Raw genomic sequence first — 23,052 nt, forward strand, 5'->3', positions numbered from 1 at the left:
ATGTCTCGGGGTCCATATGTGCATGTATTTGTAATACTTAATAAGTCCTATGAGTGCATACTCATACAGTTTAAACAGTTTGATTGACCTACTGACAGCCAGAATATACTAAAAAGAGCACTGATGCATATCCATAAACATTCTCCAGTCCATTTGTCAATCTTACAATTTAGTGTCATTTGTTTCTCGAATTTATGGGGGGAAATAATTGTTTTATTATTTACTTTAAATCAGAGATTTCAGACATGAGTTGAGTTCTGTAGACATCTTCGTTAGTTTATGTTGGAAAATGTATTAAGAGTTCAATGTATATATACTTTTTTCCTGAGGAAAATAAAAACAAAGACTTTAGGTATACTGTACCCTTTTAATAATGTAGAGCATGTCACATCATGATTATTTTTATTATTCTGTATTTTATTAAAGAAAGTAATGTACATTTGCTTTAGAAATTAAAAAAAAAGAACTAATTTAAGTTGGCAAATAAAATATTAACATACACATACCAAAACATTACTATCAGTATATCTGTGAAATACACTGGCTGTATAAGGAGCTATTGGGTGGAATCCTGATACTGCTGACGTCAAATGGTAACCACTGCATTGCTTTGATGTGGCCTGTATTCCACCTATTCTGTTTAAGCGTCATTTGTACCATGACACTAAGAAGCAAGTCCTTCTAATATTACAACTTACCTTCTGCGGTGACAAAACACTGTAAGTACATTAGCACTTTAACTCTCAAACTTTTCTCAACATGATTTTTTCATGCTGTAAGGCCTATAGATGGCTCTACTAAACACTTACTGTTTTGAAAATTAAAGGAATATGTGTATAAAAACCAAACAAATGAAAAATAAAATCTGTTGCCCTTTATAAGAGACTTCTTTTTCATTACTCACCAACTGACATCCTTCCAGGGACTTTACCAGCTGAGCGTTCTGACAAGAGAGAATGGAACCAGCCAAGTTCAGCATTACACACACTGCAGACAGCAGCATGAAAAAGGTTATCTGTGAAAAAAAACAACCAACCTATTATTATTCACTGCAAGAGGCAAACAAGAAAAAAATATCATTTAGACGTTCAAGAACTTCCAGCCTGTCATACAATTACATGGACAGTAACATTTTATACACGTTAAAGAAGAAAGCAGAGTATTCTTTAATCAGACAATATCCTGAGTCTTGCACTATAAGAGAAAGCTACATCAAAACTAGACTTAACTACCATCTATTTTCCTCCAGCCATTTCAAAATCATCCATTTATCTCCCACTGTTATCACACACACTGAAAATTTAATGGGTTTTATGAATGAGCATTTTTAACAAGATTCGAAAAAGTATTTTTATAAACAAAAGTAGTCTTAAAACAATTTAAATACCTTTTGATAAGGATATGAGTATCTTAAAGAGGAAAAGTATTTGTGAATGCCATGTATCGTGAGTTTGTACAGGTTGGGGAAAAAAAAAGGTGAATAAATTTCTGGAGATATATTAACTACTTGGGTTTTAAACAACAATTACAATTTAAGCAGCATTCTCCATTATCATCTACCCATTGTGTTAATTACTCCTTTCTCCTCTTTTCAAAATATGTCAAAACAATAATTAACTTGATTGCATCAGCTTAACTATCATTTTATTGCTTTAAACGTAAAAAACCTGGCCCAGTGAAGGCAGATAGAAATCTCAATATGTAGGGAACTCAATACGCAGGGAAATAGAAAGGCACAAGCAGTAAGAGGCCAAGAATAAACATGTGCTCAATACGTGGCCACCTTAAATATTCAGTGTTCACGTTGCCATATAACACTCATACTCCTACTGAGTTATCTAAAATTAGTAAGAAATTCTGTTGTATCTTTTTTTCCTTGTGCATGCCCATAGTTTACAATCTTTCCGGTCACTGTTCTCACAAGATATTTTCTTTCATCAATGCATATATTACAAATATTTTTGGCAACCTTAAATCCAAAATGGTTGAATCTTTTTTAGTATTTTTCAAATTAAAAACAAGAACCTGAATAGTTTCCCTCTTCACCAACCTAAGCCTCACTTGATAGAAAAATTCCCAGTTGATACATCTAAGGGTTAAATTATATCTCCATTGCATATTTTGGTAGAAAACAAGATTTCAAGTATTTTTACAATTTAACACTCCTGTATTGTGTGTATGAAAAAGAATCTGCAACAAATCTGTGTCAAAGTCAAACCTTGCAGAATAAAAGACATATTGCTACCATATAATAATGGGCAACTAGATAATGTCTGTGTCTCTATATAGTGTCACGTAGGCAGAGAAACACTGATACTAGTATAAAATCTGCACTAAGGGATACCTTGCAGACTCAGTATTTATATAACACCTCATTTTATTATTTCTTTTTTTTTTATATTTAATCATTGTATCGCAAGAGCTTTATGCATTTATTTTTGCTAATACAGGCAAAAAATATAGTCAGTAGAGTAGTAGTTGTTAAAACTTTGAGCTTGCTAACATACTAAATATGATTTTTAACATACTTGTTCTAACCCTTTAACTGCAAATTCATTTTAACAGTTAACGGAACTTCTACCAAAACCAGGAAATTGATTTATTCTTACTTATTTGTTTTGTTGTTTATTTTTTATGTTGCCAGTATTTCAATTGCTAACCTTGTATTGCAAATTCTCCTGGAGTAAATCCACATTAATGGTTATATCATATTCTTTTTATGAACCACACACAGTTTCTTATGCAAAAGAAGAAAAATTTAATAACCGAAAAATTCAAATTCCATTGCAATGATAATTCAGTACCATCCACATTCTTTAAAAAAAAAAACCCGTTAAAACTGCTAGTAAAACACATACCTAGGGACTCCTGACTGCAAAATTAATACTTGCAATGATATGGCCCTCACAATGTCTGAATGTAACCATCAGTTAAATATTTAATTAAACACATCATATTATAATCTAAAGAAAAACTAACAGACATTATTGAACTTCTATAACCAGGAAATGCTCCAAAAATGTCCATGCTAACTGTAAGTATACCAAAGCGTTATGTAAGTGCCAATGCATTCCTCTACATTGCTATGTAATCTTCTCAATTAATACCACTAATATACTGAAAATTCTGCTCACAAACTTCAGAAATAAATTTGCCAAATATGAAACTGGCCAAAGCTTTCATTTTAAGATTAAATAAGTCATTGAAAGTGTGGACTATGCATCTGACATAATATGTAATTAAGACTGAAGGAGTGAAATTCTTAAAAAAAACCTGTAAGATTATGACCGATATGTGGCGTTCTCATACTCATACAGTGCGTAATCATGTATTACAACCATTTAAGGCCAAAAATTTTGTGCCTAATGGACACCTATATTCCAGTTCATTAGCTGTCCCTTCTTTATGTTCCGTATTTGCACAAAGACCATACTACATTGTTTCCTTTCAAGCAAGAAATGAAAGAAGTACAAACTACAAAAGAATGGAGGTGGAGGGTGAACACATACAGAAAACTCTTCCTGAACTCCTAACTACTGGTAAGTAACTCTGGTTTCTTCTCCGGTATTCACTTTCTGGATAATTCTAAATACCATCCTCCTCTACTACACGAATTAGCCAGAGATGATCATCAGAGCCCTCCAGGTGAAGTCAATCACAGGACAATTCCACCAACGGTAGTCTAATCCCCACAGCTCTCTATAAAGATTGTGCTAGATAAAAATCTGAATATCATCTCAAATGACAATTTTCTGTGGGTGTCGAAGATGAAGGCTTTTGTCAGTAACGATACTGATACACACTGAGACCCAGAACAGTTAACACTGCACACTGGATAAGTATCTACCCAGTGGTCTCATACTAGGACTTGACATGGTCCAAAACTGATGCCCACAGGGAGAGAGAAGCACCTCTAAATCTTTCAGCTAGGGATGTAACAAGTTAGTGTGCACTTTGGAAGTGCTAACTCAGATGCGGGTAGAGTAATGTCTTCCTGATAATCAATGCCTGACGCGATGCTTCAAAACTGTAGGCATGAACCTTAGGTAAAAAATGGTTAAACTAGCTTCCTTACAACAGGTTCCATGATCTCATTACGAGCTGTCTCAAAAAATACTTTCTTTGTTCTAAAACTTGCCATTTCATTTGGTGCCACCTTTTGCTAAGAAAAATTATGAATAATTATGCCCTGTTGACCTTTTCCAGGCCAGTAATGCCTTTTGTAAAATTGGATCTGTCTTATTCGAGACAAAGAGTCATCATACCTATCACTATTCCTGTCACCTTTCTCTTACACTTTTCTAATGAGGTAACTGGAACTACGGTCAGCATTCAACACGTGCATTTAAACTGCGACATACATAACAAGATATTATGGCTTGTTCTGTATTTGTCTCCTAATAACACCGAGCATTTTATGTCTATTACTGAACGTCAAGTACTGAAATTCTCTGTCATCCAGCATTTATCATAATTCAACTTTTAAGTCCTCCTCTGTAGCATTTACCCCAATAGCAATAAGTCCTACACAGGATACCTAGTACGTATATCTTTGATAGAACAACACTCACATACAAAGCAACACTGGAAGGAAGTAATACCAGAAGAACAATCAGATTTCACAGGGTGCATGTCTGTCTGCTAATTCTGGCTCTGCTAATGACCAGCTGTTTGGCCTCAGGCAAGCTACTTCAACTGAATGCCTTCTCCATAGATGTGAAGTGAGAACTTTGAGATCATATAACTTCGTAAGTACCTTCATGCATCTGACCATATTAACTATTTGCAAAAAGTATGAATAAAGAATTTATGTACCAGAATAAATAAATCAAGAGCTCCTTCAGATTTCTGCAGGTCCAGCCTTGTGAGCTTGAGCTCGGTGAGCTTCAAAAGTTTCTTTTGGCAACATGTTGAATCTTACTGTGCTGTTTCTTATGGGCAAACACCCGTTTGTTTTGCTGACTAAAGCACATATAGAGCATTTTTCTGTCACAAAGCCCCTTAAAGTGTTTGAAGAAAAAGTTTCAAGGATGAATAAGCCATTCCAGAATGAGCCATCTTCCCAGGAGTAGTTTGCACTTCCGCTTTGAACTGAATGTCAAAGTATGACACAACCTCACATCAAACACAACTGTGTCAAAGCTGACTCACTGAAAACTTTAGCCATAAGTAATTGTATCAAATATGCAGCATCCCTACATTTTCAGTACCTGATACCAAGGGGGTGCACATACCTTTATGCCAGCTATGTGGAAGCAAATAGGGAAATATGTAAAGCAAAATAACTACTGCAAATGAATAAATCAAGGGCACAGCAAAGAGGAACAGTGCATGTTAAATATAGTTTGAAGAATGACTTGCTACTACAAGGACGAAGAAGTCTCTATATGCAAAGTAATTAAAGTTCTCCAAAAGTGATGTAAATATTGTATCAGATGAAACTATATTTGTAAAAGCAAGCTTTTATTTCATTCTTCACACTTTCATTTTGGAGATATATACAAAATAGGATTTTCTTTTCATTGCTGGCATTTCAATCACTACTCCCCCCTCATGGTTTTCAGTGGTTTGATAGTCAAAACACTAACACTTTGAAAATGTTACCTTCTGTGCTGATGAAACACATTACTCAACACTACTGTGTAACGTACTTTGAGAAAAATCAGGAACTGACATGTTAAGCTTGCTTCTGCAAACCTGCCAATCCCTCTGTACTTGTAATACTGTGTCTATGTGGGTTTTCCTGTTAATTCCTGTCCTGTAGTTCTCTGAAAGGTCATAAAGTCATCCTTGAAAGAACATTTCTTTTTTACATTATTGAAATACTTTGTAGAAAGAAAGTTTTTTGAGACACTGTAGTTTGACATTAGATCTTACAGACCTTCTCCAACCACATTAAATATGTATGCATGTATTTAATGTGGTTTAAAACATATACATTTTAATGCATACATTTATGATTTGTGCAGCAGCAAGAATAGCCAGAGGCAAATGATCTTGTCTCTGTAAACTACTCTGTAAGTAGATTAAAACCTTGCAGCATGGTATTTTGCTCACAAAGCTTTGGTTTACATGGTCTACATATAGTAACATTTATTATTGTTTATTCTACAGTATTTATAGTTTCCCTGACAGAGATGCAGAAGAACACAACCAGAAGCAGACCTGAACATTTATAAGCACCAAGCATTTTGAAGCGGTAAGATCAGTAGCTGTGCCAGTACTACGCTAATGCAAGATTATCTGGGGTACAGACACAAGCTACCTGTTGTATCAGCCAGATGCTGAATTTAGTATGAAGATTCTGACTTTTCTGTGAAAGTCAGTGAATTGCTTCCACAATAAACACATGTGCATGCTCTTTCCCTGCAATGCAGACAAGCAGCTCATCTCATTTCACCAAGGGATAAATAACATTTTTACGGCTTATAGCGAGCTCATGGGAAAGCACTGTGCATTCATACCTTATTTCAGACTAACATTTCTTCTTGCCTATTTCCCTAAACATTCACACCCCTAATAATAAGTATGATGAAGTTTTAAGATCTGTTATACTGAGTAACAGATAATAGTCTGTATATATGCTCTCTTTCAACCGTAGCTTTGAAAGCTTTGAAGAAATTCAAAAATTTAGCAACATATAACACTAAGAACACAGGATTAGTTCTCATTAAATCAAGTAGTAGTAATTATATTTTGTTGTGGTTATTATTACTTTTATCTCAATGATCTAATTGATATTTTTATATTTCAATAGATCTGATCAAATTGTTTTCTGTATACTCAAATAATTCATCCAGGAAAAAAGCGTTCAGAATAAATGCACTCAAATTTTGCCTGCTTCTATAATCAGAAATCTAACATGGAAAAAAAAAAAATCTCTTAAATCACAGAATCCACAGGCTAAAAGACTTGATGGGCAGTGCCTCTTACTTCTGTTCAGCGGGTGCTATATGCATTAAGAAGCACGTGGTTAAGTGCAGCCTGTCCCAGATGAGCTTCCTCTTACTGAGCAACTGGGCTTACTCAAGGCAGGGAAGATTGCTGGGACTGCAAGAGGTGGGCCAGAGGGCGTCTGAACAGAGCAGAGCTCAAGGCGCAGGCAGAGTAGGCAGCAGCAGCCAGGTTGCACAGAGGAGAGAAGAAACTGTGTTAGGAACCTGACAAACAGAGTGGCGCGCTGCCACTCGGAAAACTACTGCGGAAAGCAAAGTAGCAAGGATTCCCCACAAAGCTACCTGGATTCTGAGAAGATTCATATAAAAACCCTTTAAAAATTTCTATCCTCTCTTCTCTAGTTCTATTATAAAAGGTAACTATTACAGTTTATATTCCAAGAAAAACTGGCTTTAAAAGTATATTGATTTTCCCTACCCAATTCATCACAGCAGAATGCCTAGACAGCTCTACCTCAAACCCCCGGCCAACACAAGGTCCTACCACGAACAAAACCAAAGTGCACGTCTTCAACTAAGTAAAAAGAAGCATAAGCAGCTAGTAATAGTGGAATGCCAAAACTAGACAAACTTAGACTAAGGTATTGATTTTTAGTAAGATTTATTAACACTGGAATACTGTATCTATGAGCATGATGGAGTGTTCATCACAAAGGCAACACCAGACAGCACTTTCTGAAATATTTTTTAAAATATTTTGGACTATATGTCACAAATCCAAAGAAAGTTTTGCAGTTGATGGTCAAGGTTGTTTGGGCTGTTATTTTAAGAGATCATAGTCCATGATTTTATTGATCCCTTCTGCCCTTGTAATTTATTCAGCTATAAAGTATACAACACAAAAATATCAGAAGATGAAACTCAAACTAAATTGAATTACAGATTATAGAATTAAATAGATAACTCACACAATTTTAAAATGAGCCCATTTAAAAAACTTACTACACAGGAATGGCAATCAAACACTACTAACTAAGGGTTTGCAAGTGCACAAGAAACAACAAAATTTAGCTTGCCATTATTTGCCCCAGAATAGAGATTCTTTTGTTTCATTACATCACTTTCAAAATTATTTCTCAACGCTTGCCAAGAAGAGACTGATAATGAAAAAGTGTTGTCATTTGGGATCTGTTTAATTCAGCATTCCATGTCCTTTGCCTAAATTAAAATAAAGGTTTGAACAAAAACATATTCTCTAGGTCTAAAGCAATGTTCTATATTAAATAGGCAGAATTATTCCCTGCTGTGTGGCACAGCATCAGGTTAAAGATCTTAATGCTTTTATGTTAAGAGTCATAAATTATATTCTGTTTTATCCTAAAATATATAAAAACATTCAATTCCAGACATTACTAAATTAAATTACATTTCCTCCAGAGAAAATTTCTTTTGACTAGGTCTAATGAAGCTATTTAACTTTTTAAGAGAAAGCTGAAACCTTGGTATAAATATTAGAATATATGGAACTATTTCTAATTTCAAAGCTAAATATTTCAGATGAAAACTTCTAAAATTAAACTTGGTGTACGTGATTTTGTTGACCATGTTACAGTCCTATTAACTTGTTTTCATTCAAATAGATCTTGTAATTTAATTAATTTTTTACTAGTTGCTTGGTTGTATCTTCATTTCTATATTTCTTTATACAAATTTTCTGTGGAAAAACCTAACTAGAACTTCAAAAATTATGCCATTGAGATTATAATAAATACTACTGGTTTTAATTTACAAGAAAAAAATAGCCTCTCTCCTACTCTATGTTATTTATTATTAGAGTAGCAATCAGCTTCGACCAAGAGTCAGCAAGTCATATTTTCAAAATAATTATCTGAAAGCTGTTGACAAGAGCACAGTGCACAACAGAAAGGGGTACTGTGTGTTTCCAGTAGGATTTGCATCACAAAGACCACCACCTATTTAAAGGCCAGAAGAAGTAGTTTACTTTCGTCTCGTATCATTGTGTAGCAAATAACAACAATAATAATAAAGTTAGGGATTTGGTAATGCTTCCCCAGCTTTTCTAGAACCCTGGAATTCAAAACGCAACCTTGTGTCTGTATACAGGAGTACAGAGACAGATAAAGGGGAAGATCTATTTATATCAAAACAAACCTCCTCTAATATCTCACAGTAATGGTATTGCATTCAATGCCTTCAAGAAATTCCCTGTCAGTAAAGGCAATTTGCATAGGTGGAAATTCTGATGACCACACATTATTTCCTCAAGTGTGACCCGGTTAAAGGACTGCAACACAACAGTGAGTTTAGCATTGTTATATTCTACACACAACAATATGTGTTTGTTATTTCTGTAATGCTGTATTACAGCAGTATCAATTTACAGTTTAGTTAAACTTTACGGAAGTGTAACAGGGAGCGTGATTTAGTAATAAAGCTCTCATCGTCTCAGCTCAGAAACATTAATTAAGGAGAAATTTGTCAAAACTAGATACTTCAGCATCCATTCATTTCCTGCTATTTTGATTCCAATTAACACTTTTAACATATACACCCTTCTGAAGTGTGTTAAAAGGAACAAAGAGTAATTCAAGGATGCTTGGTAACCAAAGCATTTTTCCCCTGAAGCATAAACAAAAGCTGCCATACAGAATCTTACAGCTCATGGAGTACCTGAGCTGTTACTTGAGAATGAAGCACCCGATAACTTTCAGTCCTGTCCAAAAATGAAAAGCTTACTCCAAACAGATGATTTTATTAGTTGCTCTGCTGGTTATATCGTCTTCCTGACGTTCTTAGCAGGGCAGCAAACGCATGTAGATCTAGATCTGCAGTAATTAATTTTGATATCTAAAAAACTTTTCAGCCTGTTTCAAACCCTTTTCATGCCCTAACAATAATCCATTCCTCTCTTGTCCCCCCGCCTTCTCCCCCACCCCAGTGAGTAGCAACAGAAGTTAACTTTTAGGTTTCAGGCTTATTTGCTTCTATTTTTCCATTCTTTGCTAAGGTGCTGATGGCAGCAACAGCTGAAGAAATTCTGACAAAGCAAAAAATAAAAGGATTTTGCAGCCACACTGCAACAGGCTCCTTTCCAAAAGGGAGCCTCAGACTCTCCGCATTGCCCTGGCATCCATCTGCCATGGGGATGAACATGTCCCAGGCAAAGGCACTACCACTGCTTCATGCACATTCATACTAAAAGTCTTACTATTTGCTTTCAAGACCTTTGCACCAAAGATTCCTGAAATGAGTAGATTTTGCGTGTCTGCTAGAAACCTTGGGCCTATAAGGTGTTTGATTGTGTCAATCTATTGCACGAGCGACAGACATACCCCTTTGCCCCCCAACATTTACATGCTGAAACTGGTTCCCTCAAATTCTCCAAGATTCTGCGTGTTGATCTTCACTACAAAGTATCCAAACTTTCAGAGTTTCCAATAAATATACAAATATATAAATCTAAACTAAAAAATTATATTATAAAATATAAATTATAGAATTACATCATAAATATATACTATATATTGTATTATACTATATGACATACTTCTTTTCACATTCACTCATTTGAAAAGTGCATTTTATACTGATCTTAACATCAGTGGCCTACAGGCTACTACTGTATAAAAAAAAAAGGAAAAAAGAGAAGCTTTACTTTTTCACAGATAAAATTTAAGCTCTCTCTTGAAGTATTCAAGTAATACAACACACTTCCAACAGGAATTTTAACAAAGCAAAGTTTGCTGGTAATTATTTTCATAGCAGAGAACAAGTTTAAGTTTTGCCAAATAATCTATTAAAAGTGCAAGGGAGAATAACAGCCAGTACACTACAGAACCTCATACAAAGCTTGCTACATGAAAATAAGCACTGAAAAGACTCTTTCAATGATCTGCAGTTAATACTGCAACAAAATTAATCAGATAAGCTTTACTATACATGCAGGCAGTCAACAGAAGTCCTTTTGACAAAAAAAATTATTTTATACAGTAGTTTATATTGTCCAATTTTTATCACTGACGTCTCCATTTATACACCAGTGCTTCCCTAAATATAAAAATCCATGCACGTGACATCTAACTTAAAACATTATTTTGAAAGAGAAAGCAAGCAAACAGCACTAACCTATTTTAATGCCACTCAAAATGTTGTCAATTTGAAATGCTTCAAAAATGACTGCTGCAGCTCTACAATCAGGTGGAAAAAGCAGAGTTTATATCCAGTGTGATCATGAACACTTCAACACAAATGCTCTCTGAATAGAATTTTGACCACATAAGCCAGATTTAAAACTACCTCAGCCATACCAGTTTAATTTTCTTTCCAACATATTCTCTGAGGAAGTAAAAATAGAAACTTTTAAAAATTACCTAATAAAATACTATTTCTCAAAAATGTTCCACGACAATGGCAGAACATGGTTAGCTTAGGAAAGAAGACATTTTTCTGCATTAGTTTTATATATAACAGAACAATCCATATTTAAACAAAACAGCCAGCTAAATCAGTAATTAGAAATTAATATATTAAAAAAAGTGTGAGTAGTCTAATAACTTTAAAACAAATCTACGTAAGACTGAATTTATACTTCCATAGCAACTGCATTAATAGGGTCCTCCATATATACAATATATTACCTTTTGCAAGTGTCACATTGCTGAAAGGATTCACCTCCATGGAAGTGTCGGTGAAATGCTACGCCATATAAATTAACCTTCCATAACATCTGTAGCAGAATACCCTGAGGAAATAAAAGCTCATGTTGTCCTGCTGACAAGGACAGGCATCAAAAGACTGTGAAAGCAGCCCTCCCTGGCAGTAGCGTAATTAGAGAGAAGCAGGTTGTAAAGGTCAGATACACAGATATTTTGCATCTGTCTTTCCCAAAATATTAATAGCAATTAACTACTCATGTGCAATTATTCTTATTAATGAACAATTGCGTGGTCTCTCTCAAAGCTGTGACACCAGAATACTTTTACTTTCGTCATTAAGGAAGTAAGCTATAAGAAGGCATTATTATAGATTTGTGCAGCTTTTCTACCCAAACATTTTGCAACACTGAGCAGCTAAATACTGCAATATATGAGCAACTAAAATGTTGAGCCATAAACATAATTTTTCTCAAACTCGGATCCACTAAGTCTGCTAAGTCATTTTAAGTCATCAGTTTAAAATCTTCTGCAATGATTATGCTTTATACACTGTAAATAAACAGGGATCAATTGAGTTCAGTGGAAGTTTGAATCTACTAGCTGTAGGAATTCAGTAGGAAATGAATCACAGATACCAAAATAGCTTTTGCTTCTATTATCAATCTGCTTCTGCATTATGCTGTGTGTAATCACTTTCGTATTGGTACTCTACAAGGCAGAGATGCCAAAACCAGTAGAAATGTGAAAAATTAGTAGAAGTTGGTTTTGCATATAGTTTGTTCAATGTAGGTATTTACAATTTTAAAATACATTGAATCCTTTACATATCTGGCTTCTTTTGACTTTAAAAACCCTTCAGTGCTTCTAGAATTCTTCAGACTACATCAACTATCAGGGCTCAAAGTAAAGATACTTCATTTTTGTAATCTGAAAACTAAAAATATGCTCATTTACCTCTTCGTCATCTCCACACAATTTCTGATAAAGTGCAATGAATTGTCTTACTACTTTTTACTATTATTAGAAACCTCTACAGCTGTTAATGAAACTGCTGGAATTGAAACAACTTCCTTTTTGAATATTCAGCATAAAATTATTAATCTTACTTGTTTAAAAAAAATAACCAAACCAACTGAACAAAATACACCAAACCCCCCACTAATCCCTCCCTCTACAGGTTTTAATACGTTTTCTCCTTCTGACTCCCTCAAACATTTCATGTTTCCTACTGTCACAAACTGCTTTTCTCTATGATGTGAATAGGTTTGTTCCTGTGGTAAAAACCTTTTTTTGGTCACTAGCAGTCATATGCCAAAAATGCAAGTACAGGGTTTTACTTGCCATAATACCAAGAGTAATAATAAAGTTAAGGTATCTTACATTTAATGTTCACTCTAGTTTGAGAATCAGTGGCTTGCTTTCCCTCATAAGTTTTCTCCACTTGACATGTCTTCCTGTACTTTCATGGAATATCACTCAAGAAAGTAAACAATGTGCTCTTGCTACACATCTCATGTTTTACAAAACATACGTTAACAATTAGATCTGTTCCTTTTTATGAAGGTACAATTTTGTAAAATGAGCGACTCAATCTTTTAGCCTTTTAACATTTCTATACTTGTATCTAGTCTTTGAAATGCCCCAAATTTTCTTGTGCTGATATGGTTAAACAAACATTTTGTATTCATCTTGTGAAATGCATTTAACCACAGTTATGCCTAAGATACAAAGTTGTAACCAACTCTCAGGGTTTAAAGGTAGTTAATTCTTTCATTCCTTATGGCTTTACGGTCAAGAAGCTACATATGGTAAAATTAAGAACAGGAAAGGGACTTAAATATTCATAATGTGAAAAAATTACTCAAGACTGAAAGGAAAGTTACTTATGGAAGGAAAGGTAAATAACGTGACATTTCCAGCATATAAACAAAAACTGAACAATAAAGATGACTGCAGACTTCTAAAGAATGAACTAAGTATATTACTGAAAGACAGAGACACCCTTAAAAAAAAATAATTTATTTTCCTCAGTGCTTACAAAGGAAGTGAGGCAGATGTCAGAAACCAAGATTAATTTACCAAGGAGGAAAAAGAAATGCTGAAGGAAACCAGACTCACACCAAGAAAGAGTTGAAGAAATTAGACTGTGCAAAGGCTGCCAAAAACTCCAGGACCACATGGGATGCAGCCTGCGTTTCTAAAAGGAGGAGTAAATGAGATGGAAGAACCATTAGCAGATATATTTAGAAAGTATGTGAGAACAGGGGAATTACTGATGGACTGAAGACAGTCAAATGTAGCACCCTTAACATACTCTTCATTGTAAGCAGCAGCAATGATACTGGAACTGCGACAGTTCCCTCTTGCATGGTACTGTGCTAGCATTAACTGCTGCCATGGCAACATGATGCAATGGGAGCAGATGGGGAGTAGAAGGGTCTGTTTAAGGGTAATTAAGACGTGCTTGTTTAGGAAGGGGCAAGTGTTCTGCCCCAGCAGGCTTTGTCTGCTCTTCAGGAAAAGCTGCTTGTGGTCTTTTAAAATCCTGCCACTGGGAATAACTAATTAGCAGATGGATGCTCAACTGAGGAGTCTAGATTCTGACACGGCTGACAGCTGGTGGCAGCTAGGCCCAGGAACAGGCAGCCTTTGTAGAAAGGGTAGCAGAGAGATGGAGATAGACAGACCCAGGCAAGAAAAAGCTGTAAGAAGTGTTAAGCTGTAAAAGGGGACATAGAATGTTCATTCTAAATAGATGCTTCACTCTGTGAACTTTTTCTCCCCCTTTATAAAGATTTCTTTGATTCACTTTCTCTGTTTTCATCTCAAAGTGTTGTTTCTTTCTCTCCCATTTCACAGCTTTACTGGGTCATTCTCCACTTTTTTCCTTTGTCCTCTTCTGTCAGGTATATTCTAATATAATGGCACTGGGGGTAGGTGTTTCTGTCAGCTGTTTCCATATACTAGAGAAGAAAGAAGGGAATCGGCAATCTTAGGAAAAGAAAAAAAACCACAGCAATAGGTGAGACAGCACACTTAAAAATCTAAATGTTTATGTTAATCTATGTGCAAAAAGCAATTTGGGACATGAATGTAATCAGTTTACACACACTCTAATTGCACACTTTGAAGACCACACTTTCCAGATCCCCAACTCAATCCAACAAGAGGCATTAACTCACAGCCTAAACCAGCAGTTCATACACTGGGAAAACATCTCAGGGCAGCGGACACAGGCGGAAATTCCAGCCAACCTCCAACTTCTCCACTTCACACACACGTGCACGCACACATAAAAGCTCTTCTTTTTGGCAACCAAAAGTTGCACTAAAGCTCAACACGTACATTTGGTAATAGAGAGGAAGACTGGAGAAATGCAAGACCAACAGCTTAAATAAGAGGTAACGAGTCAATAACAGTGTCCCAAACTAACAAAGATTCAGAAAAGGTCCATTCAGAAATGGCCCATTCTAGAAAGATGACAAAACAAAACTCTCAAAAGCCTCAGATTTAAGGCACAGACATCTATCAAGAGGATTCAGATAGGAAAGCTGTTAATATTTGACAGACTACTTTCTAGCCACCCGAAGTAACTCCCTGTCTAGGAGAAAATCTCCATTTATGATCCATGCACAGCATCAGAAAAGGCCTCAGAAGGCCATCAGAAAAGGCTAAAGCCAGAAATGGCATCCAGAGCTTGTAGCACTTTAACCTAAGAATAAAATTAAGCTTAACTGCACTATTAAAGAGTTTTGGAGAAAACATCATTTATCTCACTGTGTTAATGCACAGTAAATAAAATGCTGTATGTTATTAATTTCCACAGACTGATCACCAATATCAAAGTTCAAGCTGGATTGTGCAAGTGTGGATGATACATTGTTTATGTATCTCCTCTCTCCTGGAGTTTGGTTGTTTCTGCTATACTCAGCAATGATATCTAGTGATAGGAGATAATCAGTGAGGAAAACTTTGGACCAGTTTTACATATCCATGCATCTTGTGTAGCAAGTGTATATGTGGATTATTTATTTAAAATTATTAGTAATTTCTTTTTTACAACAGGTATAGATCTTTTTCTACTGATTTTTACTGAAAAAAAGAAACTGTTTTAACTCTGATATTCAAATAGCTCAAGTCTTTCACAGGACTTCTAGAAAGAAAGCCTTTAATTTTGCGACAAACTACCAAGCTGGCCCAAGATGAATAATTTTTTAACAAAGTCAGTTCAGTATTTGTCTGATTCTTACCACAGGTGCAGTCTGAGACCTTGCACAGCAGTTCATTCTTGTGCCTGATGTGCAGGTTGAACTGCTGCTATTAAGGATGACTCCTCTTTTATTTTTCTTAGATGATGAAAATCCTATCTGCTTATCCAAAAAAAAAAAAAAAAAAAAAAAGGAAAAGAAAAAGGAAAAAAGCATAAAGTAATGGTTCATTTGAAGGGGTAATGCATTGAAAACAGAGTGTCCCCTTCCATTTAGGCCAAAACAAAGAAATCAGAAAACATCCTGAAAAACAAATGTACTGACCAGATTTTTGAGCCTGTATACCCAGGCTAGTTACTAAAGGTATATGCACAGATTTGCATGTTCACTGATGCAAGGAACTGTATCTGGAACATAAATTCCATAGGAAATGCTTTTAAATAGCTGTTGTGAGTAATCAAGATCACTTATTAATAAGTATTGTGTTGTGTTCACTGACACTCACAGACATTAAAAAAAATAGACTTCTGTTCCTTGAAAAAAATATTAAATCTACCTGTTTATTGTAAAAGCTTTCAGTTAGAAATGTAAAAATATTTTTTCTGGGATCACGCAAATGCCAGATGGCAACAGAGAAGCTTTCTACTCAATTCAGAGGCTGAATTAATCTCCTTAGCACGAATAGATTTGCAATTACCATAGACTGTAATAGAAAAATAACCTCACTGCACAGTTTAAAGTTTTGTACAAGGTAATTCAACCTCAGGAGCTACACAAGCTCTCTCCCAGTTTTCAGGCACTGCCATGAACCACAAGGAAACAAATTCCTATTTTAACACAGCATTTTAACCTTAAGCAGTTGTACTGACACAGACAGCGCTTAGTTTAGTTTCCAAATAAGGGACTCTTGAAAGATTTCCCCAAAGCACTACAAATTCTCTGAGATTTTGTAATTAAAAATACAGAAAGCTTAATGAGGAAACATCTGAAATATATGGAAAATACTGTTAAAAATGAATGCACAAACAATTTAAAGATCTCCTTTGCCCAGGTGTCTCCTCTGGTAAATGTAAATCCTGGTTTGATAACAGACACTGATTCCTTGAACATATAAAGCATTTTGGCAACCTAAGTAACTGATAGTTAGGTGGTGACCAATAAAATTCAGATAAACTAACAAAATCTGGTGAATCCTTCAGATAATTAAGCTATGCAAAGACACTTTAGCATGAGAGCGTCTGTGTGTAACTAAATTTCTGCACATTAACATCACAGTGAAATTGCCTTCGTGGGTACAGATTTGTAAATATTCTGCTGAACGTATAATACAAAACACCACTCATGCTAACGTCTTGGAAACACACAACTATTCTCAGGTTTGACTTTGGGTCCAAGGTGTTAAACCATGCAACCACCCACTCATTTCTATACCAATACTACATAACACATTTCTGGTAAGATACAGTCAGAAGTTAATGGTTGATGAACTACTATTTGTGTAAAAAAACCCCAGACATTATACAGCCACTGCAAAACTACCAGCACTGGCTACTGCACAGTGTAATCACACACAAAGGCAAAAACTATCATCCCTGTCCCCTATTCCTCCAGCTGATTATTATACCACCACCCAGTGCCAATACAGAAACACAGAAGAAACACAATCAGGACCTAACTCATGCGCACTAACCTTACTCTTGGAAATAAACAATTTCCTAGGGAAGATTTTAGGAAGGTGAGCTGTCCCGAGAGTATTAATGCTACCATTTACTATGTCTTCCCTTTTACATTAATTTCCCTGAATGATACGGACCACAACTGCCTATTTACATTTCACAGAATGAACTGATATCTGAAAGCCTGGCTGAATTTACAATATGCAAGTGTTCAGCAATCGAAGCCAAGTCTCAATAGTCCTGAACGTATCTGATGCATGAAGATTGTTTATTCCAATGATGTAAGCAGCAATTACAGTTCCTTACGAGCATCTATTTTGAAAAGTCTTAGGTTTAGTTAGATTTCACAGTTGTATAAGCACTCAATTCAGAGGAATTATTTTAGTTCTAATGGTTTGTAACACATGAGCAGTAAAGTGTAACACAAATGAAAATGAAATGAGATTTGGGTACCAAACATACACTTTCATGATTCTTTCACTGTCAGGAGAACTTCTCCTTTTGAAGTATTTCTAATACATAATACTATTACAATTCTATTTAGTTTTATTCAAGCAAAGAGGCAGCATTCCCAGGTACCAGGTAGAGAATTATTCTTAACAAAGCCCATAAGGTAGAATAAAATATATTGGAACAAAACCAGGTATACCAGCTATTTGTTACAACACAGAGCAGAAATTTAGTCCATTCTTTACCCAGAGATACATATTCTCACTCCAAACAACATTGCAAACCTGCAGAATCTCCAATATAAACTACATCACTGACGGACTGATGGAGAAAACAGCACTTTAGGCCATGCTCCCTTTTGGTAACACCAGCAAAAAAATAGTTTGCTCCTCCTCTTTCTGCTCCTGCCCAGCAAGAGATAACCAGAGAAACACTGGGGCAACCAAATGACCACTCCCATCCTATCCGTCTATTTTCATATACACCTTCATTGCTTGTTTGTTTTTAAAAAATTGAATGGAGAAGTCTGAGAAATTCTGAATATTTTTACTTGATGACTACCCTTTCTTGACATATCAGTCTTCCAAGCCATAATGCAGGACTGAGCATATGTACTAGGCAGCAATGCTCACTATTTTCACCCATTTTTCATTTCACACCGTCAACCACAGTATGATTGTTGCCTTTCTTTAAACATACACATTTATCAAAATGTTTATGATTCATTACTTCTTACATTTAAATTACTAAACCATATCCTATCACCTTTTAAAAGAGAGAGAACTGTAACAATGAGAAGGAAGATGCAGTAGATATCTCCATTATTTTACACATAATGAAAATTATGGCTCTCCAAGACTTAAGTACAGACAAAAGAAAAATATTATTGTGACCTAGATCATTTATGTAATACAACCTCAAAGTCCCCAAATTTCCACACCAAGTGTTTCTAAATATTAGGATACATAATAACACTGGCAAATCATCCTCAGAGGCTATTAGGCTTCTACATAAAGACCAAACCACTGGTAGTTACTTCCACAGAATCCTTTAGTCACTTATCTAAAGTCTGTATAACATGATTAAAGACCCACATTGCCACTCACCACAAGTGAAAGGGGTCTCTTCCATGAAACAACACCAATCAATCCTGATAACAGCACCTGTAATAAAGAGAGCAGAGTCACCAAAGAGACATGGGGTTATACCACTGTCATTAAAAGACAGGACAATCGCAAGATTAGCCAGGGTATCCGGCTAAATTAGCAAAAGGGTTTTTTTAATTTTGTTCCACCAGCCACCCAAAAAACCACGCTACTGGATCTTATGTTTGAAAAAGCCCACATACATTAATTTAAAACCCATATTTAACCTACAGATACATTACGCCCCTCCACTACAAGCCAAAAGCAAGCAGAATTCAGACCTTTTTCCATGAACTTATATTCAAGGTTGGTTGAAATTCAAATGCCAGAAAGTCACCATTCCCATTATGTCATGCTTTATGAGCAATCTTCTAGGTGTAATCATAGTAGAGCATAATAATTAAAAATGCATCTCTACCTAGCCAGTACAGAAGCAATGCATACTGTACTGGGAACCAGGCTGGAAACGGTCTGCCTACTAATGCTCGGTGTGAATGTGGGAGAAAGAGCTGTCAGTTATACAGAGAAACTGGGTTGTGGAACGCCCAGTTCAAGCTTTCGCTATGTCTAGTCTGTGGACATTCATACTGTGAGCATGTTTCAAACGTATTTCACAACTTGGTAACATCCACAGCTGCTGCAGTTGTTGAAAGCATTATTCAGGAAGACAGCATGTTGGAAAATGCACCTTTTGATATTTCCTTTAGCAGCTATGCCATTAAGAAAAACCTCAGATGAGGTTTCATAGTAAAACCTCAGTGTTAGGTTTTTAGGCAAAGTACAAATGCAACAGATGAGAAGGCATAAATGCACAATAAAAAGTGAACCAAAATCAGGTTATGGAAACCAAAGACTATGCAGATAATCCCTACATGCAAATGTGCACCGTTTGTATTCTACAGCATTTCCTACATCATAAAAGCTACATACCAGCTACGTACTCTTGGATGCTGGCCAGCTAGGGAAAAGCTGAGAATTCCATTTTTGCAGTTAATTAAATTTGCTCACACAGCTGCGTTAGCTTATTACTGCTGTATGATAACTGTCTCTGGGCTGATAGTCCTGTAATGTGAAACTGCCCTCAAGAGGGTAAAATGACAGGGTTAGCTAGTTTGACTGCAGGCTAGACAGCAACATGCTCTCAATTAAATAAATGGGATGGCTGAAATTGTGAAGTTATTAAAGAAAACCCTTTAGGAAAAACAAGAAATTGCCTTCCAAAACAGAGTATGTATTGATACATAAAATACTAATACATAAGCCAGTATTTCTCAGCCACCAAGTCATATGCTCAGAGTCAAGATACTCTAGTGCGCTGCCTATGAGTAGCAAATCCTTACTTTCATTTACTGTACTAGCTCCCCGTTAAACCTCTCCCCCTCCCATCTGATCTATCTGCGGCATTGTGCACCCCTGAAGATGGAAGAAGGGAGATGATCCTTTTTGTTCAGCTGAACTACAACCGTGTTTGACCTTTACAGAGGCCTTGCAAGATGAAAGAGGAACATGTGTTTTCGTTTGCAAAAGGAGAGCTTTGTGGCACTCACCCTCCTGGCTCACCGTGCAAAACGTCAAGCACAGTGAGGCCAGTTGATAAACTCTCAACATGCACTGACGACAGACACTGAAACTCTGTGCTCCGCCTGTGCCCTCAATATTGTCATTGTAAGAGTTCACCTCAACAATGCTGTAATGTAATTTTCCAAACCTCATTAGTCCCCAGTATCACTGTAACTACCTGAAAGCTTATTTTGCTTTGAGATGCAGTTATTTCCAGCGCCAAGCGCCTTCAACACTTCAGACCACAGTACACACAACAATATAATTAGGAAAAAAGCACACAGAGAACATCACATACCAACATTTGTTAGACTACACCAAATGACTCTATCACAATAGAAATCTAAAGAAGATTTCTCTTGGTCTTGCAGAAGACCAGGAATTTAAGAACAAAAACCGAAACAAACCACCCTTAACATTTTGTTTTCTTGTCAGTTTTTACTTCTTAGAAATACAATGCCAATATTGAATAAAGTAAATAGAACCACACTTGGTTTATATACAAAAGTAGAAATTATTTGAAGAGTAGAATGTAACTAACAGGCCCAAAAGACCTTACCGCAATCGCTCAGAATATCCAACGCTTACTTCAGTGGAAGCAGTATGCAAAACACATACTTGGTTTCACGAGATTAAGGGCCAAGAAACAGGCACAAGATCAGTGAGTTATTTTTACACCAGTAATTAAACCACCATCACTTCCTAAATACCTATAGCTCAACATTGCAATTATAGGTCTTCTAATTTTTCAGAAATCACTACATCATATGTATGCTGTGCACAGGTTTTTTCTTTCTTAAATAAAAAGTAAATTGGAGTTTGATGATTTTAACAACTTGCCTACTTTACTTTGGCAGTGTGGTTTCATTTCAGGGCCTGCATAGCACATTTATCTATTATCTTGGACCTAACTTCTATCTGCTGAATTGCAGTGAACCCCTCATCACATCATAATCAAAATAAATCAAATCTACTAAAAACATGTTCAAAAAAATGTAGATTTGCCAGCATCCTGAAGCAAAATTCCTACAGAGGTATGTACCTGCTGACTGTAACAACAGTGCTGATTCGCAGAGCAAAAAATAAACAGAATACATCAGTGCTGACTTCTGCAGCATTAGAAATGCAGTAACATTAGGTATGAACACCTTTCAACATGCATATGAAAACTCCATTATCATTAATGCAAGCTGTGCTCATGCATGAAAAAGATGCATTTACTTTAATAGGCACATACTGAGGCAGGACAAAAACAGAAGGCAAAATTACTTTCCAGTACAGGGACTGCAAACAAAGGATTTTTTTCAAAAGCCCTTGATGGTGTTTTTTCCAGCATTTTCAACCTTCCACATTCAGGTAAGTTTCAAGAAATTTAGAGGGCTCCGATTTTGAATATGGGACAGATCAGATGATGCAGTCTCTCGATATATCTTATACCATCTGCTTCCCAAGCCTTCATCTCCAAAACGGTTATTGTACACAAAACACTCTCTAGTATGCTTCCTTTAAACTTTTCTGAACTACATAAAATGTATATTTATATAAATATTAATTTAATTAAAACCACATTGAATATAGTGAAACACTATGGAGGTAAAGATATTTATAGAAATGTAAAATCACTGATGTTTAAGAATTAATTTGTTCAATAAAACAAATTATCTCTTTTTTTTCTCAGTACAACTTGGGATCTTGCAATGATTTTCTAGTCTAATATAGAGCATACGAGTTACAGGAAACTCCAAGTTTCATTGTCTGTTCTTATTCCTACTTTCTTGTTCAGGCTGATACACCATATGTCAAGTCAACTGTTCCTTTTCTGCAAATTTAAGGTTTCCTCACTTTTTCAGCTTGTAAACACAATAAATTCACCAGTCAGTGGATTCAGTTACCATTAAAATAAGCAAGTTGTTCCCATTAATTGCAGAAACTCCTTCTCAGCCTTCTAAGATACTAAACAATGCAAATAGTGGTTATCCTTAGTTCCTATGTTATCTGAATAAACAGAATCCATAGCATAGCACATCCTATGTATCTGCATTTCCTTCTAATCAAAACATATGACAATATGCATATGAGATGTCAATTCAAAAACACGACAATTCAAATATATTGAAATAAACACATTTTAGAAAGAAGGAGAAATATTACAACATACGATTTAGAGAGCTTAACTGTCCTACTAAATATATGGAGTATTCCTGCAGGGGATGGGGAAGGAAGCCAATCCCAACTGTATAAATGAGCTCTAGTAAGAACTGAAATTAAAAATAAAATGGAAACTCTTATCTCTTTAAATCACCTGTAATATATTAACAGGTTAGGTATAATTGATAAAGCAACATCAATCCCTTTACTTTGCAGTATAATAGATGCCCTCGTACCACTAGCCAATGCAAGCTATGCCAAGCGCCTTAGAAAAGACAAGGTAGCACTATACT

The 23,052-nt window shown here is 35.7% G+C and overlaps 1 protein-coding gene across 2 annotated transcripts in view; it reads right to left on the bottom strand.

Annotated features, from left to right (window-relative positions):
* The window catches only part of ENTREP2 (endosomal transmembrane epsin interactor 2), a 122,928-nt gene that overhangs the window by 51,380 nt on the left and 48,496 nt on the right, over positions 1–23,052 (bottom strand). For both annotated transcript variants that reach the window (XM_068410400.1, XM_068410399.1), the window contains exons 2-3: positions 19,013–19,069; positions 905–1,015 (exon numbers count right to left, since the gene is read on the bottom strand). In XM_068410400.1, the coding sequence (XP_068266501.1) occupies positions 905–1,015; positions 19,013–19,069 (168 nt within the window). The remainder of the gene's footprint in view (positions 1–904; positions 1,016–19,012; positions 19,070–23,052) is intronic.

Source organism: Nyctibius grandis, chromosome 11 (assembly GCF_013368605.1).
Source record: "Nyctibius grandis isolate bNycGra1 chromosome 11, bNycGra1.pri, whole genome shotgun sequence".
Classification (NCBI taxonomy): Eukaryota; Metazoa; Chordata; class Aves; order Nyctibiiformes; family Nyctibiidae; genus Nyctibius; species Nyctibius grandis.